Source organism: Lepisosteus platostomus, chromosome 2 (genome assembly GCF_059453375.1).
Source record: "Lepisosteus platostomus isolate fLepPlt1 chromosome 2, fLepPlt1.hap1, whole genome shotgun sequence".
In the NCBI taxonomy this organism is placed as follows: domain Eukaryota; kingdom Metazoa; phylum Chordata; class Actinopteri; order Semionotiformes; family Lepisosteidae; genus Lepisosteus; species Lepisosteus platostomus.
The window spans coordinates 62,340,343-62,362,556 of NC_142612.1; the positions used below are offsets into that span (position 1 = coordinate 62,340,343).

The window sequence follows — 22,214 nt, forward strand, 5'->3', positions numbered from 1 at the left end:
GTGGGTTCAATTCACAGGAGGGACCCTGCTGTTATGCTCAGTTCTCTCAGATTGTGCAGTAAAAAGGCCCGGGTTTATACAGGGCTACATCCATAAGAGGCTTTGGGCAAAGGCATCATATGAATAAATGAATAAAACTGTGGTTCTTCCGAAGGGAAAACCTTCAAGACAATCGCACGGGCCGGCTCTTGTGTTTTACAGCACAGAAGTGGATGTACGGGGGTCTGGACAGTAACGTGTTCCTGCAGTACTTGGCCTGGGTCACCTATCCCGTGGTTCTCATCACCTTCTCAGCGGGATTCACACAGATCCTCTCTCCGCAGGCTGTCGGTGAGTTCGCCGGCTGGCTTCCAACCTGGACCTGCTAGTACCCAAAACTACTGTCAGGGGCTGAGCCCTCTTTAAGGAGCGCTGCAAAGTAGCTCACACCTACCTTTTTTAATCTTAGTCTTAGACTGTCTATTACTTTTGAAATAATTAAATTTTCCAGTGAAACTTGTGAAAAATGTTAGTTGTTTTTCTAGACATTTAGGCGCAAGAGTATAAAGAAAGAAGATCTAGAAGGGCGTTCCTCAACGTTCCTGGTCTTTGGTGAACCAAACTTAAGTCTAGATTGAGTTAAAGAAAATGTCTATGTTCATCTTCAATTTCTTGTATTTCAAACATTCTTTAAACTGTCTTTTTCAAAACATTTGACTACACGTTCTTGCTTATTTGTCCTCCTCCATGGGTTTTGTTTGAGGTGTTTGCCTAGCTGTAGGAGGGCTGAACGACCAGTAAGTACAGATGATCAAAGGGAGTTTTCTGGTTTGCCTAGAAACCACTTTGATAACTAACTTTATCAAAAAGTTAACGGTGTTCAAACCTGTAAAGTTAACTTTAGACTTCTGAACACAGAAACAGCATAAAAAGACAAAAAGGAACAAGAAGGAAAGTAGGAGTGGAAAAGAACAAAATGAAATACAGTACACAGAAGAACCCTTTTCTTCTTTCTTGTAGGAAGATTTAGTCTTGGGTCATATTTTTTTCTTTTGGTCACAGGACTTGTTTGAACAGAGGCCTCTGAGACACATCCAGTAATATTGTATATACTGTATGTGTTCTTAATGTTTTGTGTTATTGTGTATTGTAAAAAGATATTTATTTGGGCAATATTCTCCGACTTTGTTTTTCTCTATTTCTCTATTTTTCCCAATCCTCTGTCCTGTAATATTAACTTACAAGCAAAGTCAATAGTTTGTACAACGTGCTGGAAACCTGTAAATGTAATCATTATTAAATTGCAAGGGGAATGGTGTAGAACAGGCTGTGAACCAGACCACTAGGAGGCACTGTGCTGTCAAAGGTGCTGTATTTCACGTTACAGCTCTGAAATCTGTTGAAATTGTCCGTTTAGCATTCAGGTTAATTATTGAATTGAGGTTGACTGTATGCCTTTCAGCAATGCAAGGACTCCGGCATTTTTTTCCAGGCTTTTTTCCAGTCCACACTTAAATGTGTTAACGGATGCCAAAAATCTCAGTGCGCAATTTAATCTGATTGAATATTAGAAAATAATCTTTCTCTCCTTTCTTCTTTCTCACTTCTCTTCTGCTCCCTTTTCTCTTTCTACCACATCCCCCTTTCCTCTCTCTCCCCTCTCTCTATTCCCACTATTCCCCCTCCCTCTCTGTGTTCTTCCATCTCTTCTCCTCTCTTTTTCAAAATCCCATCTCCGTCCCTCTTCCTCCCCGCTCCCCCTTTCTTCCCCTCTCACTTTTTCTGCCCCTCCCTCAGGCTCGGGAATCCCAGAAATGAAGACGATCCTGCGAGGGGTGGTCCTGAAAGAATACCTCACTTTCAAAACCTTTGTGGCCAAAGTGATCGGCCTGACCTGCGCGCTGGGCAGTGGCATGCCCCTGGGCAAGGAGGTAGGAGAACCCTCGTGCACCGGTCTGAAACGGCTCTCACTGACAGGAGACAGAATTTGAACTTGTCGTTCTTGTTTAAAGGGTGGCATGCGGGGTTGGGGACATTTTTGTTTTCCCAGTTTTTATCCGTGCCTGCGCCCCAATTGTCTTTCAGAAGCCAGCTGGAAACGCTCCTGGAGCTGGGAGAGTGGCAGCCAAGAACGGGTGGCGACAGGTGTCCTCTCCTTGCTCTTGGCGTTTCTCGTTCCTGGATGCTCCTAAAATCAAATCCACCCCCCACCCCTCCCGCCAAGGCCAGGCCTCCTCTTCTCAGCAGCCTTCCTGTCTGTGCGGAGGTGCTGAGGTTATTCTGGGCCCATTGCATTCCACTCAGCCTCCCACTTGCCCTCTCAAACGCCCAATCAGAGCCTTATTTCTGAGTCTCCCTGTCAGGCTGTCGCAAGCCCACATGCGCTGCTCATGCCAGTTTCGCAGCAGTCGAGAAAATACTAAACTGGTACTTTTTTCAAAGCCATCGGCTTAAATTCGGCACCTAGTATGCCAAAACAAATTCAGAATCCCAATTCCTTTTTTTTAATCCAAACATTTGTTTTTCATTTAAATATCCAATAGGGTTTATGGTAACCCATTCTATGTTCCTTAAAACAAAATGATGTACTGTATGAATTAGACAATCAGTTAAATAGTTTGATCTTGAGGGCTCAGTTTGGAAGGCTCCACTGTATACAGTATAAAGATCAGAAACTTTGTGAGTTTGGTCTTCTCCAGAGAGGTGTATAGGTGCAAGTCATGCCACAATCTTTGAGGACCTATAAAAAAGAGTTACTGATCACGTATGTTCAGGACTGGCCTATCAGAAAATGCATAGCATCAAGCATAGCATGAAAGAAGGATACCACGGAGAAAACCATGATGCTATCTATGCATCAGTTTTCTAACCGCTTCTTCCTGCTGAGGGTTGCGAAGAAGCCGGGGCATCTCAGCAAGCAACAGGGGCAAGGAAGGATACAACCTGGATGAGACGCCAGTCCATCACAGGGTACACACAGACACACACAGTTTTCCCTGACTCCAGCCTACCAATGTGTTTTTGAACTGAGGGGGGAAATGGGAGAATCCGGCTGAAAACCATCCAAACTAGGGAGGAACATGCATACTCCACACAGATAGCACCCAGGAATTGAACTCAGGAGCCCGGCATTGAAAGTCAGCAGTGCTCACCACTCCGCCTCTGTACCTCCAAGTAGATACCTACACTGCTCTCCAAAAAGAACATTGCTCCGTGTCTGAAGTTAACAAAGAGCACATACTGTAGATGATCCAGTGCTGGAGCCCTGGTATCATTTCCTCCTGGCTGTACTGGAGTCAATACCACATTGTGCATAGGACATCAGTGTAGAACACCTGCTGGTCCAGCACCCACATAAACTATTCATTTTTGCTCTGTTAACCTTCTAAATGAACTGTATTCTCCAAATTCTTTATCTCATCTGGCTATATTTAACACTTTTGCAAAGTCTTCAGCAGTCGATGACAAAACGCATGCATGCTATACATACTGTACATAGACGTCGCTCTGGTTTACATGTCTTTATTGATCCTTATGAAGTCATTATTATTAAAATGACATGCTCTGCCTGAAAGAGAACATTAAACCAACAAGAACAACCAATAATGTGTTAAAATAGTGGAAATGAGCCAAATTTCTGCCAGCGCAAGAAACAAAGATCTTCAATGAAGAATAAAAAGGATTTGAAGACGTTTTTCAGTGTTTTGATTCATCCTCCTTTATTGGGTAATTGCATGTGCGTGTGTGTGCTTCTGAGTTCTGCCGGCATCTTGATGGGTCTCTCTCTGGCAAACAGCTCTGTTGAGCTGATGGATGAGTCAGAGCTCTAACAGATAATAAGAGCAGTAGATTTGCATTATTATCATTTCACGAGGAGTAAGAGCCTGGCTCTCTTCCACCCACACAGCTCCACTAATCAGCTGAACTCCGCCCGTCTCTCAGCAGATCCTCTGTGCCCGCTGAGAAGGGCAGTGGGCAGTGCGGTCAGCTACAAGGCAAAATCAAGAGTGTGTAGCGACCCCCTCCTCTGGCACAAACACATGTTCTTACTTCTTCTGAGATTAAAAAAAAAGTCTCTGATGACAGCAAAGTAGTTAATGCTGAGATCAAGAGACCTTTCTCAAGCCTTGTTTGTTCAGAGGGATTTACCTCTGTTCAAAATCCCTACACAGGTTTCTACATGGGGTGTCACTCAATTTCTGAGAATTGTGTTCCTGGATCCTTCCATCTTTGTTGATGTTGAAGGGGACTCTAGGGTTGGCTTTGTCCGTGCCTGAAAGTCCAGAAAATGTTGAATACCTGAATCAAGTGTACTGTACAGGAGTTTTATAGCTGTAAAAATGAATGTCAGTGTAATTGTAGTACAGTAACTGCCACTTTAGAAAGGGTCAGTGTAAAATTTAAGTAATAAGAATGATCTTTTCATTCTTTGCATTTTTTTTTGCTGTTCGGTCATACTGTAATATGTGGGCAAAAGTGCAACACTACAATCGTTGCTATTTGTTAGTGCAGGTCTTTTGTGAAATTAATTATTGTAGCTTAATGATGTCCTAGAGCTTTTTGGTTCTAGAACCTATGGTATAGACAGAGTGGAATTTGCATCTTATGATGGAAACAATATACAGCATAGGTTGGATCCGAATTGCAGATCACTTGAGTTTTATGCCTTTTTTTTCATTAAAATATTATTTTCACCTGAAGGCCTTCTTTACCCCAGAGGTGGGACTCCACAATTTAGAGATGGCTGCTTTCTTTATGGAATGGCACCATGCTGTGACTCGGAATCTCCGAGTGTTCTTCAGAAAACTGTCTGTGCCTGGTCAGGGTCCAGTGTGGATCTAGCTGGGCAGGGTTTGGTTTGCCCAAGGGTATGTTGACTCCTATGACAGGCCCTGTGCCTGTGGGCTCACAGTTCTTTGTTAAAGCATTGTGCTTTGAGATCACAGTAAGAAAATGGGTGCTGGGGTGGGCTTTGCGATGACCGTTATGTGTAGCTCTTGTGTTGCTTTGATGGTTGTAGCATTTTACAACTGGCAAACCCTCACTGAGGAAGCACAAAAAGAATATATTCAGTTATGCTGGGATTTATGATGTATGAACTGTCTCGCAGAATGATCTGTTCACAAAAAAAGGGCAACTTCAGCCTGCTCCTAACGAGACGCACCCAGAACCGAATTAGAAGTAGGGATTCACATCGCATTTCCTTTCCATCTGCTCTCCGAAAAGAGGTCAAAATGTGAACGTGTCTGTGCCTGCCGTTCAGAGAGACGGAGCAGCTGGTGACGGGGGGCCTGCTGTAATGGGAGTCTGGCATGAATCGGCTCGAGAGAAGTGTGCCATTGAGCTGCAGTGGCCCAGAGCAGCTTTGGGATCAGAAGCTGAATCTTTTCCCCCTAGTTCTAAACCTGTTTTCACTGGTGGGGTTGAGTGCTGTGCAAGAGCAGTGGAGTTAATATTGATTTACAGAAGGGAACAGGCTTAATATAGAGGCAAGTGACGCACTGTCTGGGTGGCAGGGGGGCAGACGGTGAAAATGAGAATGCTGTTTTTCGGAATGAGAGATGGGCAGAGAGTTCCTGTCTCTGCCTGGTTTGTCTACAGAGTGGGGAGGGCAGCTGTGGCAAATCATAACTCCCTACTGTCATTTATTGCTTTTTATTTGTTGAAGGTTATCCCTGTGCTAGAACCTGTTAGTCACCAGAGTCTGCTGAATCCGAGTTTGCTAAAGAAATTCATTGGACAGAAACTTTCTGCTGTCAGACCTGTTTCAATGGAAATCTCTTTTCCCTATTTGTTTGCTCTTAAGCTCCATTTTTACATTTTAAGATTTATAACCAATTTATGTATCACCCTGCAACTCATAGCTGGCTGTCCACTGAAGCTAAGGAGGTGTGAGCCTGGCCAGTACCTGGAGGGGAGAGCTTTTCCCTTCTTAGGGAAATGAAAGGTTGCTGTTAGAGTTAGTGGGATCAGTAGGTAGTGCTCACCCTGTGGTACTGTATGTGTGGGTCCTAATGCCCCATTATAGTTATGGAGATACTATCCTGTAAAAAGATGCTGTCCTTCTGATGAGACGTAAAACGGAGGTCCTGACTCTCTGTGGTCATCAAAAATCCCAGGGTGTTTCTCAAAAGGAGTAGAGGTGTTACACAAGCATCCTGGCCAAATTTCCCATTGGCCTTTACCAGTCATGGCCTCCTAATAATCCCTATCTACTGTATGAATTGGCTTCATTACTCTGTTCTCCTCCCCACTGATAGCTGATGTGTGCTGAGTGTACTGGAGCACTAAGAGTTATTCATTCATTTATTAATTTATATTACTATTTTTGAATTTATTAATTGGTATAAATTAATAATGGATCAAGTGTTTTGAATCACATCTTGCGTCACAGTGCTGGAACACCCTCTAGAATAAGAGCTGATGCATATTTCAAATGGTTGATCTTTAATAGCAAAACAGTAGGAAGGGTTGAAGAAGCACATTAAGTAGACTGAACCAGACTGGCTTGGATATACCTGACAAAAAGCAGTAGAATTGGCTCACTGTTGTGCTCTCCTCCTTTAATGTGTATCTCTTTTTTTATCCGTTTTGAGCTACAGACTAATGACGGTACTTTTGCCTTATTTGGTTCTGCACCACCTCATTACACATTTCAGTGCTAATTCCAAGCAGAAATTCAATAAATGCTTGTCGTGGCTGAATCTGTTGTGCTGATGACAGAAGGTGTTAAGCTGTGCATGTTTGAACTGTAGAGCTCTTCCTCTATAAAGAGTTGGTGTTAATCACACACAGCGCACCGACTCCGGGGCAATGATTAAGTAGTACTGTTCTCCGGTCGCTCTGCACTGACAGGGGACTGCTGTGCTGTGCTGACCCCCCCATCCCCGCTGGGATGCGTGTGCCGTAGTAATTAGATCACGCTTCCCAGCTCTTTTGTCGGCGGTGTTTTAAACAAGGTGTTTGCACAACAGCGTGGCACGGCCCTGGAGAGAGCTGCGAATGAATTAATAAGCAGGTACACTGGAAACAGGCTCTCGTTTCAGAATTAAAGGAGCGCGGCGGCTTTTGTTACACGTTCAAGCACAGAGTGTCGGGGTCTTTTGTTATGGATGCGGGGCCCGTGAAACGTTAGCCCAGCTGCCGCGGCCCCGTGGGGTCTCACAGCGAACCGGAGTGGAGAAGCACCTCGGAAACTAGGTCACTGTGATGCTTCTCAACATGGCCTTGACACAACATGACATTGACACAAGGGAGGGCACCCACAGCATTACAGATCTAACCTGTCCAGTAATATTGCATGTGGTCGTCTCGTGAGGGCGTTATTATTCAAGTGACACCAGCAATTGTGTCCAGTAACAGAATTAATCTTACTCCCCCCCCCCCCCCCCCCCCATCTTTAAAACAGGACAACTTAAGCTCAGAGTCAGAAATTGAAGGCAGTTTCCCTTAAAGGCAGTGGAAAAATAAGTTTAAAGTTACTAACTGAGCAAGTATCAGCTTTGAGGGAACAGTACCATGGGTAACTGATTCAACTGGCTGTTTAACTTGATTCCCATTGCTATCTCCTCAGCACAGTTGCACTGTCCATTGCAGTCTTTCAAGGGCGTGAAAAAACTTCTAGACCTTGCACGTGGGATCAGTTATGTATTAAAGGCTTAAAAGTTCATTTTTAATGCTTTTGACTACCAACTGACCTCAGAAACTTCAGGACACTTTCAGACAGGGTTTAAATTAAACCTCTTAAAAACTGATTAATGCATAATCTGAGCAATAAATCTTTGCATAATTATTACCTATAATTATAGGTAAATATTAGTAACTTCACTGACAGAATTAAAAATGGAAGTCTTGTAAAAATTTCCCAGTCATTATTAATTTTTGCGTGTTTCACAGTAACCCATAAATTAAAGTTGCTGTTGATCTTCAGCTAACACCATTGTACTGTGCATGCCCTTTAGTATAGTTTCAAGGATGCCCGCAGCAGTCGTTCACTGCTTTGACAGATGGGCTGGGCCTTTTGGCAATGCAGTAACGAGCTGCCTGAAGTGCCAGTGCAGGGTTCAATCCCCAGACTACCTTCTCCAGCATTATAATTCTCTATCCTGAGAGATATTCCATATCCATTGACTATGCATGTACAGTAAGTATGGTTACACTAACTAACTGCTCTTAACTGTTCCTGCCACCTGTCAGACTGTGAGAGTAGCACTTCAATGTTACTAGATTGGAAAGTGTTTGCAATTTAGGCTTGTAGCCTTGCAGTATTTCTGGCTATACATACATTATTTCTGTTAAAATAATTGGAAAACAGTATGTCCCATAAGAGGGGAGCATCCTGTCTAAAGTTGTGGGTACAGCCCAGAACATTCCTACTGAATATCCTATCATTGCCGAGGACTGTAAAGAAGTAGCAGGACAGGCATTTTCATGAATGCTGATGAAAACTACCATCAGGATGTGCTATCCAAACCAAAAGAAGCTTCTGAATCTTCTTCACCTGCTTCTAGTTCAGAGCTGCCTCAGCTGCTGTTGGCTCTATGGTCTCATACAGTATCTGCACAGACATCAGTGGTCATCTAGTGGAATCAGCTGCTGTAATGGAAAAAGTGAAAGCTTAAAATAAAAGTCAAGAAAGTACAATTTAAAGCCTAAGTCTTTTTATTGTTGTGGCCTACTGTTGTATTGTCATGCTGCGATTACTGTAATTAAGAACATCATCAATTTTACAAAGATTTAACACAAAGGTAGCTTATACAGTAGCTTAAAGGTCAGGTGCAGTATTGAAAGCCTGTCCAAGATTTTGTGGCTATTATGAGCAGAGTTAGTAAGACTGTTAGTAACATGGTCAAAGCAAGTTCAAAGTGAAAATATTAAGTCATTCTAGTTACTCATGATTAAAAACCAAAATCTTACAAACGGCCTCTGTCTGTGATGCATATATTCTACACTACAAGGACCCAGGAGTGTACTACTGTATATGAAAGTTTTTGCTGACGTGTGTTTTTAAGCACATGCTTGCTGCAGACCAGTGAATAGCAGTGCTGTTTCCGTGGTGCAGGACCATAAATGTTTGTGAAGGAGGAATGCTAGGCTTTTATTATTGAAAATATTGTGGGTGGGCTGTGCCAGCAGGACTGCAGTGGTCTACATATAAAATAATGGGCCATACTGCTAGAATATGAAGACAAGAGTTACCAGATATTGAAAGCAACATGCTTTTTTATTTCACTATTTCAAACTACAATATTGTGGTTCAATGTCTGCTTGTAAAAACATTTTTACAAGAAAATTACAGAAACATCATTCACAACAAATACATTATAACTTATTTTTTAAATAAAAAATCTATTTAGTATCACAGCTAAAAATAAAAGAGCTTTAAAATGGGCTTTATCATTCCAGAGCATTTTTTTTTGCCTTGACCGATTTCAGTGTTGTGCAAAATCTGTCTGTATTGCTTAATCAGCCCACAGTGTAGCCTTTGACTTCCAGCTTGTCTCCTTTCCTTAAATGCATTTTTCTCTATGGGCTAGATGACATCTCTTGCCCAGCAGTGTGAGTCATTTCAGGTTTTACCAGCTGTAGAATCCTGTGTTTAAGCCAACACCAACTGTTGGAATCATCAAGCTTGTACAGTATGGAGAGTAATGTTATGTAGACATGTGAAATAACTGTGCCTCAGGTGCCGATCCTCAGATCCTGTCACAGTAAAGGCTGAAATGGATGACAATGCCATGCAGTTGGAGTCTTTTTACAACCTTGTGGTGTAGTGAATGTCGCAGTGTTTCTGTATAATGACTACACTGCAATGCCCTGGAACTGACTGTAGCAGAAGTTTGCACAACTTTTCATTCTAAAGGCTCACAAGGGGCCTTACATACTGTGTAGGAGAAGACACTACAGAGTATCAGCAGTGGTTTACATGCATTATAGAAAATGTGCAGTACAAAACTTGTACAGCTGCTAGTGACATGACCCAGGCTCGAACCTGGGATACTTGGATCACCGAGCTGAACCTAAGCTCCAGTGAGCATGCTTTAGTAGTTGAGCAGCTTAGGACACCCAACAACTGGGCTTAAACAATGGTGTATAGGCAGTAAGCACTCGAGCGGTGGCGCACAGTGTCCGAGGCTATCCCAACAGAATAGTAGAAATAGTCATTGTGTTTCACATAATGTGTAAAGGATTCCCCTTCTGTTCATGTTCATTCCCTCATTTCTCTCTCTTAACAGGGCCCGTTTGTGCACATCGCCAGCCTGTGTGCTGCTCTCCTGAGCAAGTTTATGTCCCTCTTTGGGGGAATCTATGAGGTAAGAAACACGAGGTTGTGGGTTTAGTCTTTGGAAAGTTAATGGAAACTTGGTTGGTAGTTTGGGGGTACATTTTGGCTAATTTACAGCTTTGTTTTTTCTGCCAAAGAAGAATGCAGATGATTGAACCTAATAAGCTTTACTTACAGATAGGCTACAGACTGGAAGATTAAATTATGTTTTAAGTAAATTGTCTAATAACCTAACCAGTGTCTGTGAATAGGTCTGTTCGTGCCATATCTATGATTATGGTGTTTCAACAAGAGCTCCAGGTGTTGCTGTGGGATGTAACCATTCTGCAGGTACATTACAAACTGCACAGTGACTCTTCACTCACACAGAAGGGATAACAACATATCCTCATAACTTTTTTAATTTATTGAAAATAAATACCCAGGATAACATTCCAGCCCAATTAGTAGTTCTATAAATAAACACTTCTTTGGTTTTTAATTGGTCAGTGTTCTATTTTAAAAAAGGCCTTAATAGTTAAGAGGGACAATGCCTTTGAAAAGATCAATCTTCTAAACGAGAGGTTGACACTTCAGTTTCTTGTTGACAAAATCAGTGATTTGTGTCATAGCTGGTGTACTGACATTTTTCTGTGATCTGTCATCAGGTACTACATTGTAGGGTATCTGATATAATGCCATTACGTCAGTGAATGAGATGGTGATTCTTGACACTGTGTAACAGAGAAACCGTCACTAGGCCGGTTGTGATGTGTTTGAATAGTGTGCCCTGTGTTGTTGAGCTTTAAGCCAAGCATAATTAACAGTAGAAAGGTATTGTACCAGTATGCAAAGCATTTTCTGTTTCAATAAAAGAACTTAAAAGCTTTTGGTACTTTCAAATTACTGAGTAAAGATAGAAATCTGGCTTTTAATACAATAGTTCCTGTTGCACTTACCATCCATGGAAGACTGGCGTAGGGATATTCAGTTACTTTAGGCTTGCTGGAACTTCATTTGTGATGTCATAACAGGATACTGTCAGGTTCTATTCCCAAACTTACCAATTGGAGACCAGGGATTGTTCTGTTTTGCACTTTTTTCAATAATCATTAACGTATCCAAAATTGTTGAACACTGCATTTTAATGTTGTGTTTAATTGGTCTGACCTTATGATCAAATTAAATTCAGAATCAATACAGATGCTTATGAAATCAATTGTTTTTAGCAAGGTTGAACCTGCAAATTGACATCTTAAAAAAGTATTTCATTATATACTATATGCCTGTCAATAATATAAATAATAGATTGAGTGATGATTAATCTAGTCTTAAGTCTGTGAATTCTACAGTTCTGCTTATGCCTTCAAAACAGATAATAATTATGTCAATATTATTGCATTCCAAAAGATTTTTTGCACACGTTTCTAGCATCCTGCTTGCTCTTTGATCCCCTCTCTGTACCTCCTTAAAAATCAGGGTACTAATATGATTCTTGCCTGTTCACTGCACACGTTTCTGTTATCTGCATTTTGTGAGTGAAGCTCTACAATAATGTTGAACAATTCAAGTTTCCAATTGTACATAAACAGATGCACAATTATTTCATGTTCATACATACAGTATATATATGTGTGTGATGGGATATTTTGAGTTCAAAATGACAGCTAATTGTATGAGAGAAGTGCCCTCTGACAATGAGGAAGATAAAGTATTTCTGCTTGAAGGAGGGGCTTTCTCCCATCCTAAAATACACAGTTCTGGCTTCAGTCAAAGCTGAAAATAGAGAAAAACTGATTTAAAGAAATGCGTGTGTACTAATATGTACAGTATGTGTGTTTTTTTATATATTTTTCAACTTCCGTCAGGGTTTAACAGTTAGAAAATGCAGATTGCTAGCTCTATGCTATAGTTGAGGCAGCGTAGAGTTGTGCTTACACCGCACTTTATCAAATATTCATGCATGAAGCATGGGGCCCAGTACCGCAATGATGCAAAGCTTTGCTCACTGAGTTAGTGAGGTGTTGAAGCCCAGATACAGGGAATATCAATAGCACAATCACAATCTCTCTCAGTCTCTGTTTCTCTTACTCTCGCTCTCTCGGCTTATTCCCTCAGTCTGTGTCTCTGCAGCCAGTGAAGTTTTATTGAACTTCTTATACTGTTGCTGTTAACCCTGGGCTTGAGAGAATTGCAGATATATATGCAGGGCTCTTCACTTTGAAATCCAAATTGCAACCTTCATTGGAGTGTCTGTAGCTTTTGCAGTATGGACATCCCTATGCATAACTCAAACCCTAACAGTAATTCTAATCCAAACCCCTAGCTTCAACACTGACTTCTCTGACTCTTAATTGTGAAACTCCCCATCACTGTACTGTACAGTACATCCACTCCTGACAACTTTAACTATAGACATTCAGATACAACATGGAGAAATTGTTGGGTGGATCAGCACGGTTTTCTGGAAAGGCTGAGGAAAAGTCATACCTGAACTGGTCACCCTTGTTGGAGCTTACCCTTTATTATAGGTGGACAGTGCTGGGTACTGTAGCTCTGAATGAGGTGTGTAGTTGACATTCCTCTGAAGAGTGTTGTTCCAGACGGTTGGTAATTTCTCAGTCTTGTCAGGTAGGAAAGTCGCACTCTGGTTACTGATAAGAGACATGAATTTTACTTTTAAAGGTTAAGTGTGTGCCCAATTAACCAGGTCTAAACTGAAGTATGTACAGTAAATGTGTTATACGTATATCCTGTTGCGAAATGTTGTGTTCAATGCCACAATGTTTGAAGGATTCATAACAGCATGCACTGTTCCTATGTGTCTCTGTTGCATGTCTGAAATGACATTTTCTGAGCCAACACAGGCCAGAGCAGATGATGCCAGTAGCTCTTCTGTATTCCTGTGCATTTCTTATTGCTTCAGACAGTGCAACCTGGTGAAAATATTTTGTGGAAGGGATTTGAAAGGGTACATAGAAACGGGCAGGTAAACATGCATTTTAAGGAGAATCTACCCATTCACTGATGATGGTGGCTTTTTTAATGGAGGACATCAAGGGAAGGCCTTCTTGTTAAGTCAGAAGCTTTACAGTTTTATTTTTCTCTGGCCCATGTGCTATCACAGGAGGCGAGCTTTGATGGACATAAGGTAAGGAAGCCGAGCAGCTCTTTGCGAACCCTACTATTCTGACATCGTCATGTGGTTAAATAAGCTGTGAACCAATAAGAGAGTAATGGAGTCAGTTCTAAGTAGATTTTTCCTTTCCTTGGATTTGGGATTGCTCATTGATTTTACAATTGAATTGGTAGAGCAGAGCAGAAAGCAGAATCGGCCATAATCCTGTTCACAGCTGTTAAAGGGCATCATGAGCCCTTCTGACCAGTTTAAGGACTGAAACCATTGGGACCTCCATGGTGGCAGTCCAGTTGTGTTCAGAGAGATTATGATGTGTTAGATCAGAATTGTAACTGTTACTACACCAGGAATAAGGAGCAGACCTCATTGAATAAAATAAATGACCAGGCAAAATACTATATCAGGCTCCTGATCAAATTTGATTTAGTCAATGTGTAAATGTACTGTAAATGTAGTTATTTTTAACTGATAAGATTTTCCATCACATTACCACTATTTACTTTACACCTATTGAAAACCAAGACATTAAAATCTCAAGGTCTGACAGAGTTTCTGAAATGTTTAGGGATTTGTTTGTATTATACCCACCCAGTTTGGAATGTCCCAATTGTTTCATTTGCACCTTGGCTCAGAGCAAGAATCCCTGTTCCGCATATGAAGAGAGTCAGACTGTGAAGGGTTCTTTCTAAAAAAAAAATCAGATTTTCCAAAAATCTGCCATGAGCGTATTACATTTTATGAACATAGTCACATGTGTAATCACTCTTAGATGCATACCTTGGGCAATTGAAAAATGCTAATCAATCTGAACAGCATGTCATTGGGCTGCGGGAGGAACATTTGATACTTCCAGCATGTTTTCTGCAAATCATAAGCCAGCAGTCGTGACCCTTCATTGATGATAAAGGATGGCTGTTGAAGCAGCCCGCAGCAGAGGCATCCAGATTAAGATAATTATACAGTACTTAAAGACAGAGGTCCTAAATTAATCTGAACACAGAATGTGTATTAATTTATGTGATCGGAGGTCAGTTTCTGTGATGTGGTGTGACACCAGAGAATGTGTCGCTATAAGTGTGTTCTTTCTTGTCCGAGTTCCTGAAGAGGCTATGCTGAGAGGATGAGGTTTTGAGATTTGTGGTATGGCACTAGATGTTTTGAATGTATTAGATGGTGATGTACAGTAATACATTCTGAGCTGCGGTTCAAATGGTTTGGTTTTGTTTCATGCGGGGTTTCTCCTTATTATGGGCCTGCTGCTGAAGACCACTTCTTTATCCCCTGGCTGGAAAGCTTCAAGGCAAATATACTGTAGTTCCCCACTCCCCCTCAGCCTAAGTGAGAAGGCATTCAGTGGTTTTATCATGAACTGCCGGGTTTTTACAGAACCAGCAGTGGAGGAAACTGGGTGAAATCTAACAAAAGATTTGGAGACATCCCAAAGCAGACAAGGAATCGCAAATGAAAACGGTATTTTGTCAGACACTGTGCTGTTGAATATCTACTCTATTTGTTATCTGTTTATTCGATACTTTAAATTGTGGAATTTTCCTTTTAATAAAGAACCCTATTTTTACGACCTTTCAACACCCTGTGTTGTGTCTGGGCTATTCTTTTGTGTTATATAGTATTTTTACTGCACTTTCACTATAGCCTCCATTGTAACAGTGCAAAGGTGTGGTAACAAAACACACATCTTATCTTCTTATTAAATAAGCCAAGTTTCCTACAGTAACCATTCCTTCTAGTTTTCTAGTACACCAGTTTCAGAATTGTTTCCATGATGGTTAACTTTAATTTTTTATTGTTCCTGTTACTTCATTATAGGTATTCGTAATTCTAGTATAGTTTTATAGGTATACTGTAGATTGTATTGTTTTCACTAGTAGCACATGGCTTCATAGTGCGTTTATAGATTAAGCATGTATTCACATTATTGATTTCCTCACTTTGCCTCTTTATTGCACCATGAATTAAGTCCATAGAATGGCTGTCCTCTCTCCTCTCTCTGTTTTTGGAAGATAATATAACGTAAAGAGAACATGGGGAATTCATATCTCATTAGCATGCGAGAAGCTGTGGGACATTGGCCTGGATGTTTGGTCAATCTTGGCAGAAATGCCTGTGCTTCTTGTTGAGCTGCAGCATGGGTTACCTGGCCCTTCTAACAGGGGAAAATCACCAGTGTGACAGCCAGCTCTGGCCCCGATAGGTCAGGCGGGTAGGCTTACGCTCGCCTGTCTTGCAGAACGAGTCGCGGAACATCGAGATGCTGGCTGCCGCCTGCGCAGTGGGGGTGGGCTGCTGCTTTGCCGCGCCTATCGGAGGTGAGTGCCACTGCCTGCCCACTCAGGGACACGGGTGTGTGGGGGTCTGATCTCCAGCTAGGCTCTGTCGTCCACACTTCTGTGACCGTCACCTAAGCCTGTTATTTTGTTTTTAAATCTATGAAATTTGTATCTCTTTAGGTGCTACTCTGTAGCTTTCTTTTCTGTGTTTAATTTGAGTTAAGCTTGCTTTAATAAATAACATACCAACCTATCCGCCAATTTATCTTTCTAATACATATATATTTGACCTATTTTGAAGTAATGTGGAGTGGTACGTTTGCTTTGATGAAGCAGCTCGCTGGCCCCTCTGACTGTGTGCTGTGTGGTTTCACTCCCAGGCGTCCTCTTCAGTATAGAAGTAACCTCAACATTCTTCGCTGTCAGGAACTACTGGAGAGGATTCTTTGCTGCCACCTTCAGTGCCTTTATCTTCAGAGTACTGGCTGTGTGGAACAGGGATGAGGGTGAGTGTGCATCTCCGTGTGTGTATGAGGACTCAGGTGTGCCAGTGTGCTTGTGCACGTCAGCTGGTACTTGTTTCTCAGAGGGGCCCTCATAGTTCCTGAGCTCCAGGTCTTCCTTCCAGCTGGGCTCACACAATGACTTCATTTCCACAATTAACTGCTGATTTTCTGGTTAGGACTTCTCCGCTTTGAAACCGCTGGGGACTTCAAGTTTCTGAGTGACGACAAGTGTTCTAGGAGCCTAAAACCTCTTAATGGAACCTTTAATATGGCATAAATGCGTGAGCACACTGTAGCACTCAGGAAGCACAGGTCATGACTCCAGTGTTAATTGAGCTAACTAACTGACTAAGTTGATTAAACTGTTACACATATTCCAGGTCTTTACAAAATTGCTGATTTATATGGATGAACTATGATTTGCTGGATCGCCTGCTGGAATATGGCTCTGCTGGGACACTTTTGGCAAGTCTTGAATTACAACCAGGAAATTATCATTCCAGTTCAGTTCAGAGGTAAATTGGGATGAAAATCAGAGGCTCTGAATCTTAGGAACAGGAAGTGGGAAGTGTGTTCCGCATGCTTCATCTCCCTGCACGTTCAAAGACACAAGTGAAGCAGCAGCTAATATGGTGGAAATACAGTTCTAACGCCTGTGCTGGACATCCTTATTTAACTAACATTTAACAAATTTTAATTTTCTGTTGCTGGATGATCAATTATTCTTCTGTAGGCAGTGGCGCTGGCCTCCATCTTTGCATCCATGTTGTGACTGTGCTCCCGATACCCTTGCTGCCCATCGTGTCTTTAGTATTTTCACAAGAGAAGATCTTTGTCTTTAGCACAGCGCCATTCCGCTGCCTGGCTTGGACTTGGTTGATTAACAATGAAGTCTCTGAATGAGTCACAGGTGATGAAGCACTAAGCCTGTCAGTCTGCTTCTTTTGTGTCTTTTATCTCTGACTCATTGTGTGTCTTATTTATTAACCAGCTATTTTTTGTTTAACCTGAATCTGAATCTGATGGAGACTGAAGAATCTCATTTTACTGCTGTTGGGTGTATGTGTATGTGCACGTTTTCTTCATTAATTTTGTTGATGTCTTTGTTTTTTTTCTTAAGTAAAAGTACAGCCAGCATGCTCTGATGTTTTTTTTTCTCTTTTCACGCTGCTTATCTGACTTGTTTTTTTAATGTATTATGTTATTTAACTTGTTTGTTGACGCTGCTGCTGTTCTTATGCTGTGTTTATGCTTTTGGTGAATCCAAATAAATGTCTTTGTCTTTGTATTGGAGCACACATGCAAATAAGCATTTCACTGAACAAACCTTCAGTTCATCTTTATTTGTCATTATACTTACATGGGTGCATAGTATAGTGAAAAGTGTTTCTCATTAGCCTCTCAGGTGCAGTATATAAATAGAACAGAAGACGACAATAATTTAATAATAATAATAATTGCTTACACTTATATAGCGCTTTTCTGGAACTCCACTCAAAGCGCTTTACAGGTAATGGGGACTCCCCTCCACCATCACCAATGTGCAGCATCCACAGTAACACAATAACAATAATAAGTGTAATCCAAAACTGCGCAAAAAACGCAGAGAGAAAAGTATACAACAGGACAAAAGAAGTGCAAAAGTAATTCGGGGAACAGTGCAAAAATAATACAGTGATTAATAAATATTACAACTAGCAACAGTTTTAAGTACAATTTCGGCTTACAGTTGTCATGTATGTAGTGGTGTTGGAGTACAGTCAATGTGGGTACAGGAAGAATTGAGAAAAGATCATAGTGTGATGGGAAGGAGTGGGGGCGTCACCAGCTTGACGGCTCTGGGGAAGAACATATTGCACTTGTGCATATGAAAACTAAATTCAACTGAGTTACTCAAGTGCAGTTTTACAAAGGGGAACTGTGTGTGTGTTTATGTCTCTATTCAGTGGGCTGGAAGTCACTGATAGCCCACGCTCAAGTTACTTAGGCATCTCAGCAGTATGACCCTGTCAGCTGGTCTTTAATAAGCTGTCAGATCCTGCAACAGAGATTACCTCACACAGTGAAAGAGACAGTATAGTAGTGTGACCATGATCACTGATTGAAATGCGCGGAGAGTTATTGAAGGCAATGAAGATCCAACAAAAAGATCAGAGAGATTCCACTGAAAATGTGTATCGATAGCCCAACAGAAACGATGCCTTAGTTCGAACTCCAAGGTGTAGTTATAAAGCCTTTTTGTTAATTTTCCTAAATTGTTCATTTAGTTGGCTCGGAATAATGTACAGCCAGTGACCTTAAAATATTTGCACAAAAGGCAGAATGTAGAGTGCGATAAAAGTAGTTTATCATAGCCTGAAAAGTGCAATTCAAATTCTGAGCCACACAGTCTACAGGAGGAGAACCAGTAATTTTAGAGGATGTGTATAAATGCCATCAGAGATGGTCAAAACACTCCTAATGCTTTTTCTGTGTATCTGGATTCAATGCAGGGATTCCAGAAAAGGATGCAACAGGCACTTTATTTGGATTTTCCAGTTGCTATATAGGAAATCTGCCCCACAATTGTTCATATTCTCTTATTTGTGTTAACTGAATCTTAAACTTTCAGGTGGCTTCTCCAATCCAGATTTTCAGTGATCTATTCAGGTCATGTTCTTAATATCCATAATAAACTGCTCTGTAGCATCCCACCTAACGTCAGTTGTGCAGTTGTGATGCACCACTGAGCTGTAGAGATCCAACTTTGTTGTCCACATCGGTGGGTCATCGTGCAAGTAAGCAGCTAATCTGTGCCAGAGCAAGGGTGGATTCATTCAGACAAAAGCATGTGTGTGTTATGATTAGTGAAGTTCTCATCAGCTCTCTTTTCACAGATTGTTTTGTAGCATTGTTAAATAATTGATGATTCAGGTCTCATCTGCGAGTCAGAGGACTCATCAAAGTCTCTGCTTTCTCCCCAGAGACCATCACTGCACTATTCAAAACCCGTTTCCGCCTGGACTTCCCCTTTGACCTCCAGGAGCTTCCAGCCTTTGCAGTGATTGGGTAAGACTGGCAGCGAATGTGTCTGGGGATGGGGTGGGTCAGTGGAGTGGGTGAGGAGGGAGATTTGGCTGGAGAGGATGGTGAAGTTTGGTCAGTTTCAGTAGTTTTTTTTTTAAAAGCCCCGTAAACCAGGTCTTGTTGTGTCACATGTTGTCTCTTCACAATGTGGAGCAGGGATTCAGCAGGGCTCAAACACTCAGTGGTACAGGTCACAGTGGTGCTTGTCTGGGCTGTGGTGGACAGGTGACTGGAGATGTGAAGCTAGGGTGCATTGTCACACTTCACATCTGTATGAGTGGCAACACTACTGTCCTGAGCCAATAAAAAATAATGCTCCTACAGTACATCAACACCTGTGACATCTGCTTCAATGCCAGAAATCTTGTTCCCATGTCCTACCAGACAAGTGCTGCTGGGAGCACACTTTTAGGCAGAAATTACTTTAAGATCTGAAGAGCTGAGTTTCATCTCCTGCCCCTGAATTATAAAAGAAGTGATGGGGGTAGCAGAACAGCTATTCACAACTGACAGAGACTGGACTGGTAAACACAATATAGTATTATACTACAGTGGTGCATATTGGTTAACCCTGAAACATTGTTAACTTGTACATAAAAGAAGATATTCACCACCAACAGGATCGGGTTAGTATATCTGTGGGAGTGGTTTTGCTGTAAGGAAAAGCGTCAGTTTCAATTCAATGCTGTGGGTAATAGATTAAATGCCTTTCAAAGACACTTCTCAAAGCACAATTCTTAGTTCAGGCACCTTGCTAGTTTTAAAATAAGCATGCAGGTGTTTCATCTGTAATTAATCCATTGATGAGATAATGAGATGACAACTGTTTACACAGGGGTCTCATTAACTCAAACTGTTTACTCATCTTGGAAGTTTTATGCTCATCAGCCACATATAAAAAATCATAATTTTCTTAACCGTAAGATTTTCCACATGACAGTTTACAGATGTTAAAAATGAAAACATTTCTGTAGAATACAGTAGCTGTTTGTGAAAGATGAAGAAAGATGTGTTTTGTCATTCTTCTACAACTGATTGAATAGAAAGTCAACAGGTGGAAGAAAATCTATTGTTTGTGCAAATGAATGCAGAACATATGAGGTGAGGGCTTTTTGTATCTCGTTTTGAGGTCAAAGTTCACAGCATTGCAGCTCAAGTCATGGAGTCATGAGGAAGTTTATCTTATCAATCACGGGGACAAGGGGATCTGTATGCATAAAGATTTAGTATTGTAGGCATGATTTTGCTTCTTAGTTGATGGTTTTAGAATGAATCTTAATTTATAAACATGGAAAATTGTTTTAGAACAAACAATTGCTGTTCTAAAGCAAGTTCCAATTTTTTAAGCATAACAAAAATTTGTAAACATACACCTAAATACATGTGTGTTGTTAGTATGAAGCCAATACATTAAGCGGCACGTTGGTGTCACGTGGCACAAAGTGTGTTTTCTTTCTATTTTTTGTTTCTATTCAGGTGTGGTTTTGTTTGTGTGTATGCATTATGTTTTTTCCACAAGAGCATTGTCTGGAGTCTACTTTCCCACTGGCAACCTGATAGCCAGTGGCTCTAAGGAAGATGGAGTGAGGATTCAAAATCTCAAAGAACTGTCAAAGAACTCCTTTTTCATCCATTTACCTTGCATTACCTTTATGAATCTGCCTCACAGTGTTACTTCTGTGGGGTCAGGTGCTTCCGTGCTGTGATCGGATTCACACCTCAGGTGTACAGGGGGCACCTCTGAAGAGACAGCTGTTAACTCTGTTCAGGTTAAGCCAGTTATGGCCCGTTGAGCTCATCCAGGTCAGAGCACTGGCCGTCTAGCTGCGGTTTTATTTTTTTATATTCCGTTGGGAATTTCACTGTGGTACATTAAAAAAAAAATGAAACTTTCGACAGCTGAGCATTTTTTCTTGTTGAAATGGGCTGTTTTCTGTTTCATTTTGCAGTGGCATAATGTACAGAAAGCCTTCATAATTGACCTGTCATTGCTGTAGAAGAATGTCAAAGAATGTCTCTCTCTACGCTTGATGGCCTCTCCTGAGTGATTGCCCTGGCATCAGTGTTGGTGCTTTATGGATGCAGTAGTTAATTTGATCTGTGGAAGGCAGGCACTCGATGTTTCCTATAGCAAGTCAGGACTTTTTCTTTTGCTTTCTGTTGTTTTTTTTTTCTGTTCACTTGAGCTTTTATCTTTTATTTGATATTTTTGACTTAGTTCAATAGCCGTATTTATAGAGGTGGTCAGACAGGCAGAGTAAGGAGTATACTGTATATGAGTTTTGGTTTTTTTGGAAAGATTGAAAGATTATTGTGTCCATGCCTGAAGTGAGAAAGTCTCTCAGCAGGTAGTGCTTATTTACTAGAGACAATCTGAGCTCCCTTGCTTAACAATGAGTCTCTGATTACAATCCCTGGGCTCTCAGCATGCAGCTGGTAGCAGCTTTTCTCTACAGCCATCACCTGTTAAATCAAACTTTTTCCTCATGCACAATTTCAAACACTCCTTCATAAAATCCCCCAAAAACTACTGAGAACAACAGTAATAATTGATAAGAAGCATTTCAACTTCAGAGAACAGTGGAGGAGACTGGAGGCAGCGCTCTTGTGTCTAGTGTCTGGAGCATTAGCTTTTTTTTCAGGTCTGGGGGATGAAGATTTCATTTACAAGATCAATGTGAATTTATTTCAAGTCATATGACAGATGATTAACTTGTGGCTCAATGCATGTACGTTTATTCTGTTAGGTCAGATTGTTGCTTCTTGCACTTTCTTCCACAGCCACGACATTCTTTTTGAAGAGTGTATGCAGGCATGATAAGAAATGCAAAGCTAGAGATTTCCATTTTAAAGGGAATTGTGTTTCATCCACCTGTTGCAAGTTGTAAGAGAGCAGGATAAGCACCTCCAGTGCTTGAGGTACTCTGGTGGAATTCCTTCTGGCTCCAGTTTGATGTAGCTAATTATTTGAC

The 22,214-nt window shown here is 41.3% G+C and overlaps 1 protein-coding gene and 1 long non-coding RNA gene across 4 annotated transcripts in view; one reads left to right on the top strand and one right to left on the bottom strand.

The window, feature by feature from the left end:
• LOC148676731 (chloride channel protein 2-like) overlaps window positions 1–22,214 on the top strand; it is a 255,825-nt gene that overhangs the window by 132,437 nt on the left and 101,174 nt on the right. For all 3 annotated transcript variants that reach the window (XM_088612070.1, XM_088612051.1, XM_088612061.1), the window contains 6 exons: window positions 202–330; window positions 1,777–1,910; window positions 10,215–10,292; window positions 15,631–15,709; window positions 16,051–16,176; window positions 19,140–19,224. In XM_088612070.1, coding sequence (XP_088468196.1) covers window positions 202–330; window positions 1,777–1,910; window positions 10,215–10,292; window positions 15,631–15,709; window positions 16,051–16,176; window positions 19,140–19,224 — 631 coding nt within the window. The remainder of the gene's footprint in view (window positions 1–201; window positions 331–1,776; window positions 1,911–10,214; window positions 10,293–15,630; window positions 15,710–16,050; window positions 16,177–19,139; window positions 19,225–22,214) is intronic.
• Window positions 3,672–8,567, bottom strand: LOC148676732 (uncharacterized). The gene is made up of 2 exons (XR_015940919.1): window positions 8,480–8,567; window positions 3,672–3,805 (listed from the first exon to the last, which is right to left on the bottom strand). It is a non-coding gene; the product is annotated as an uncharacterized LOC148676732 (long non-coding RNA).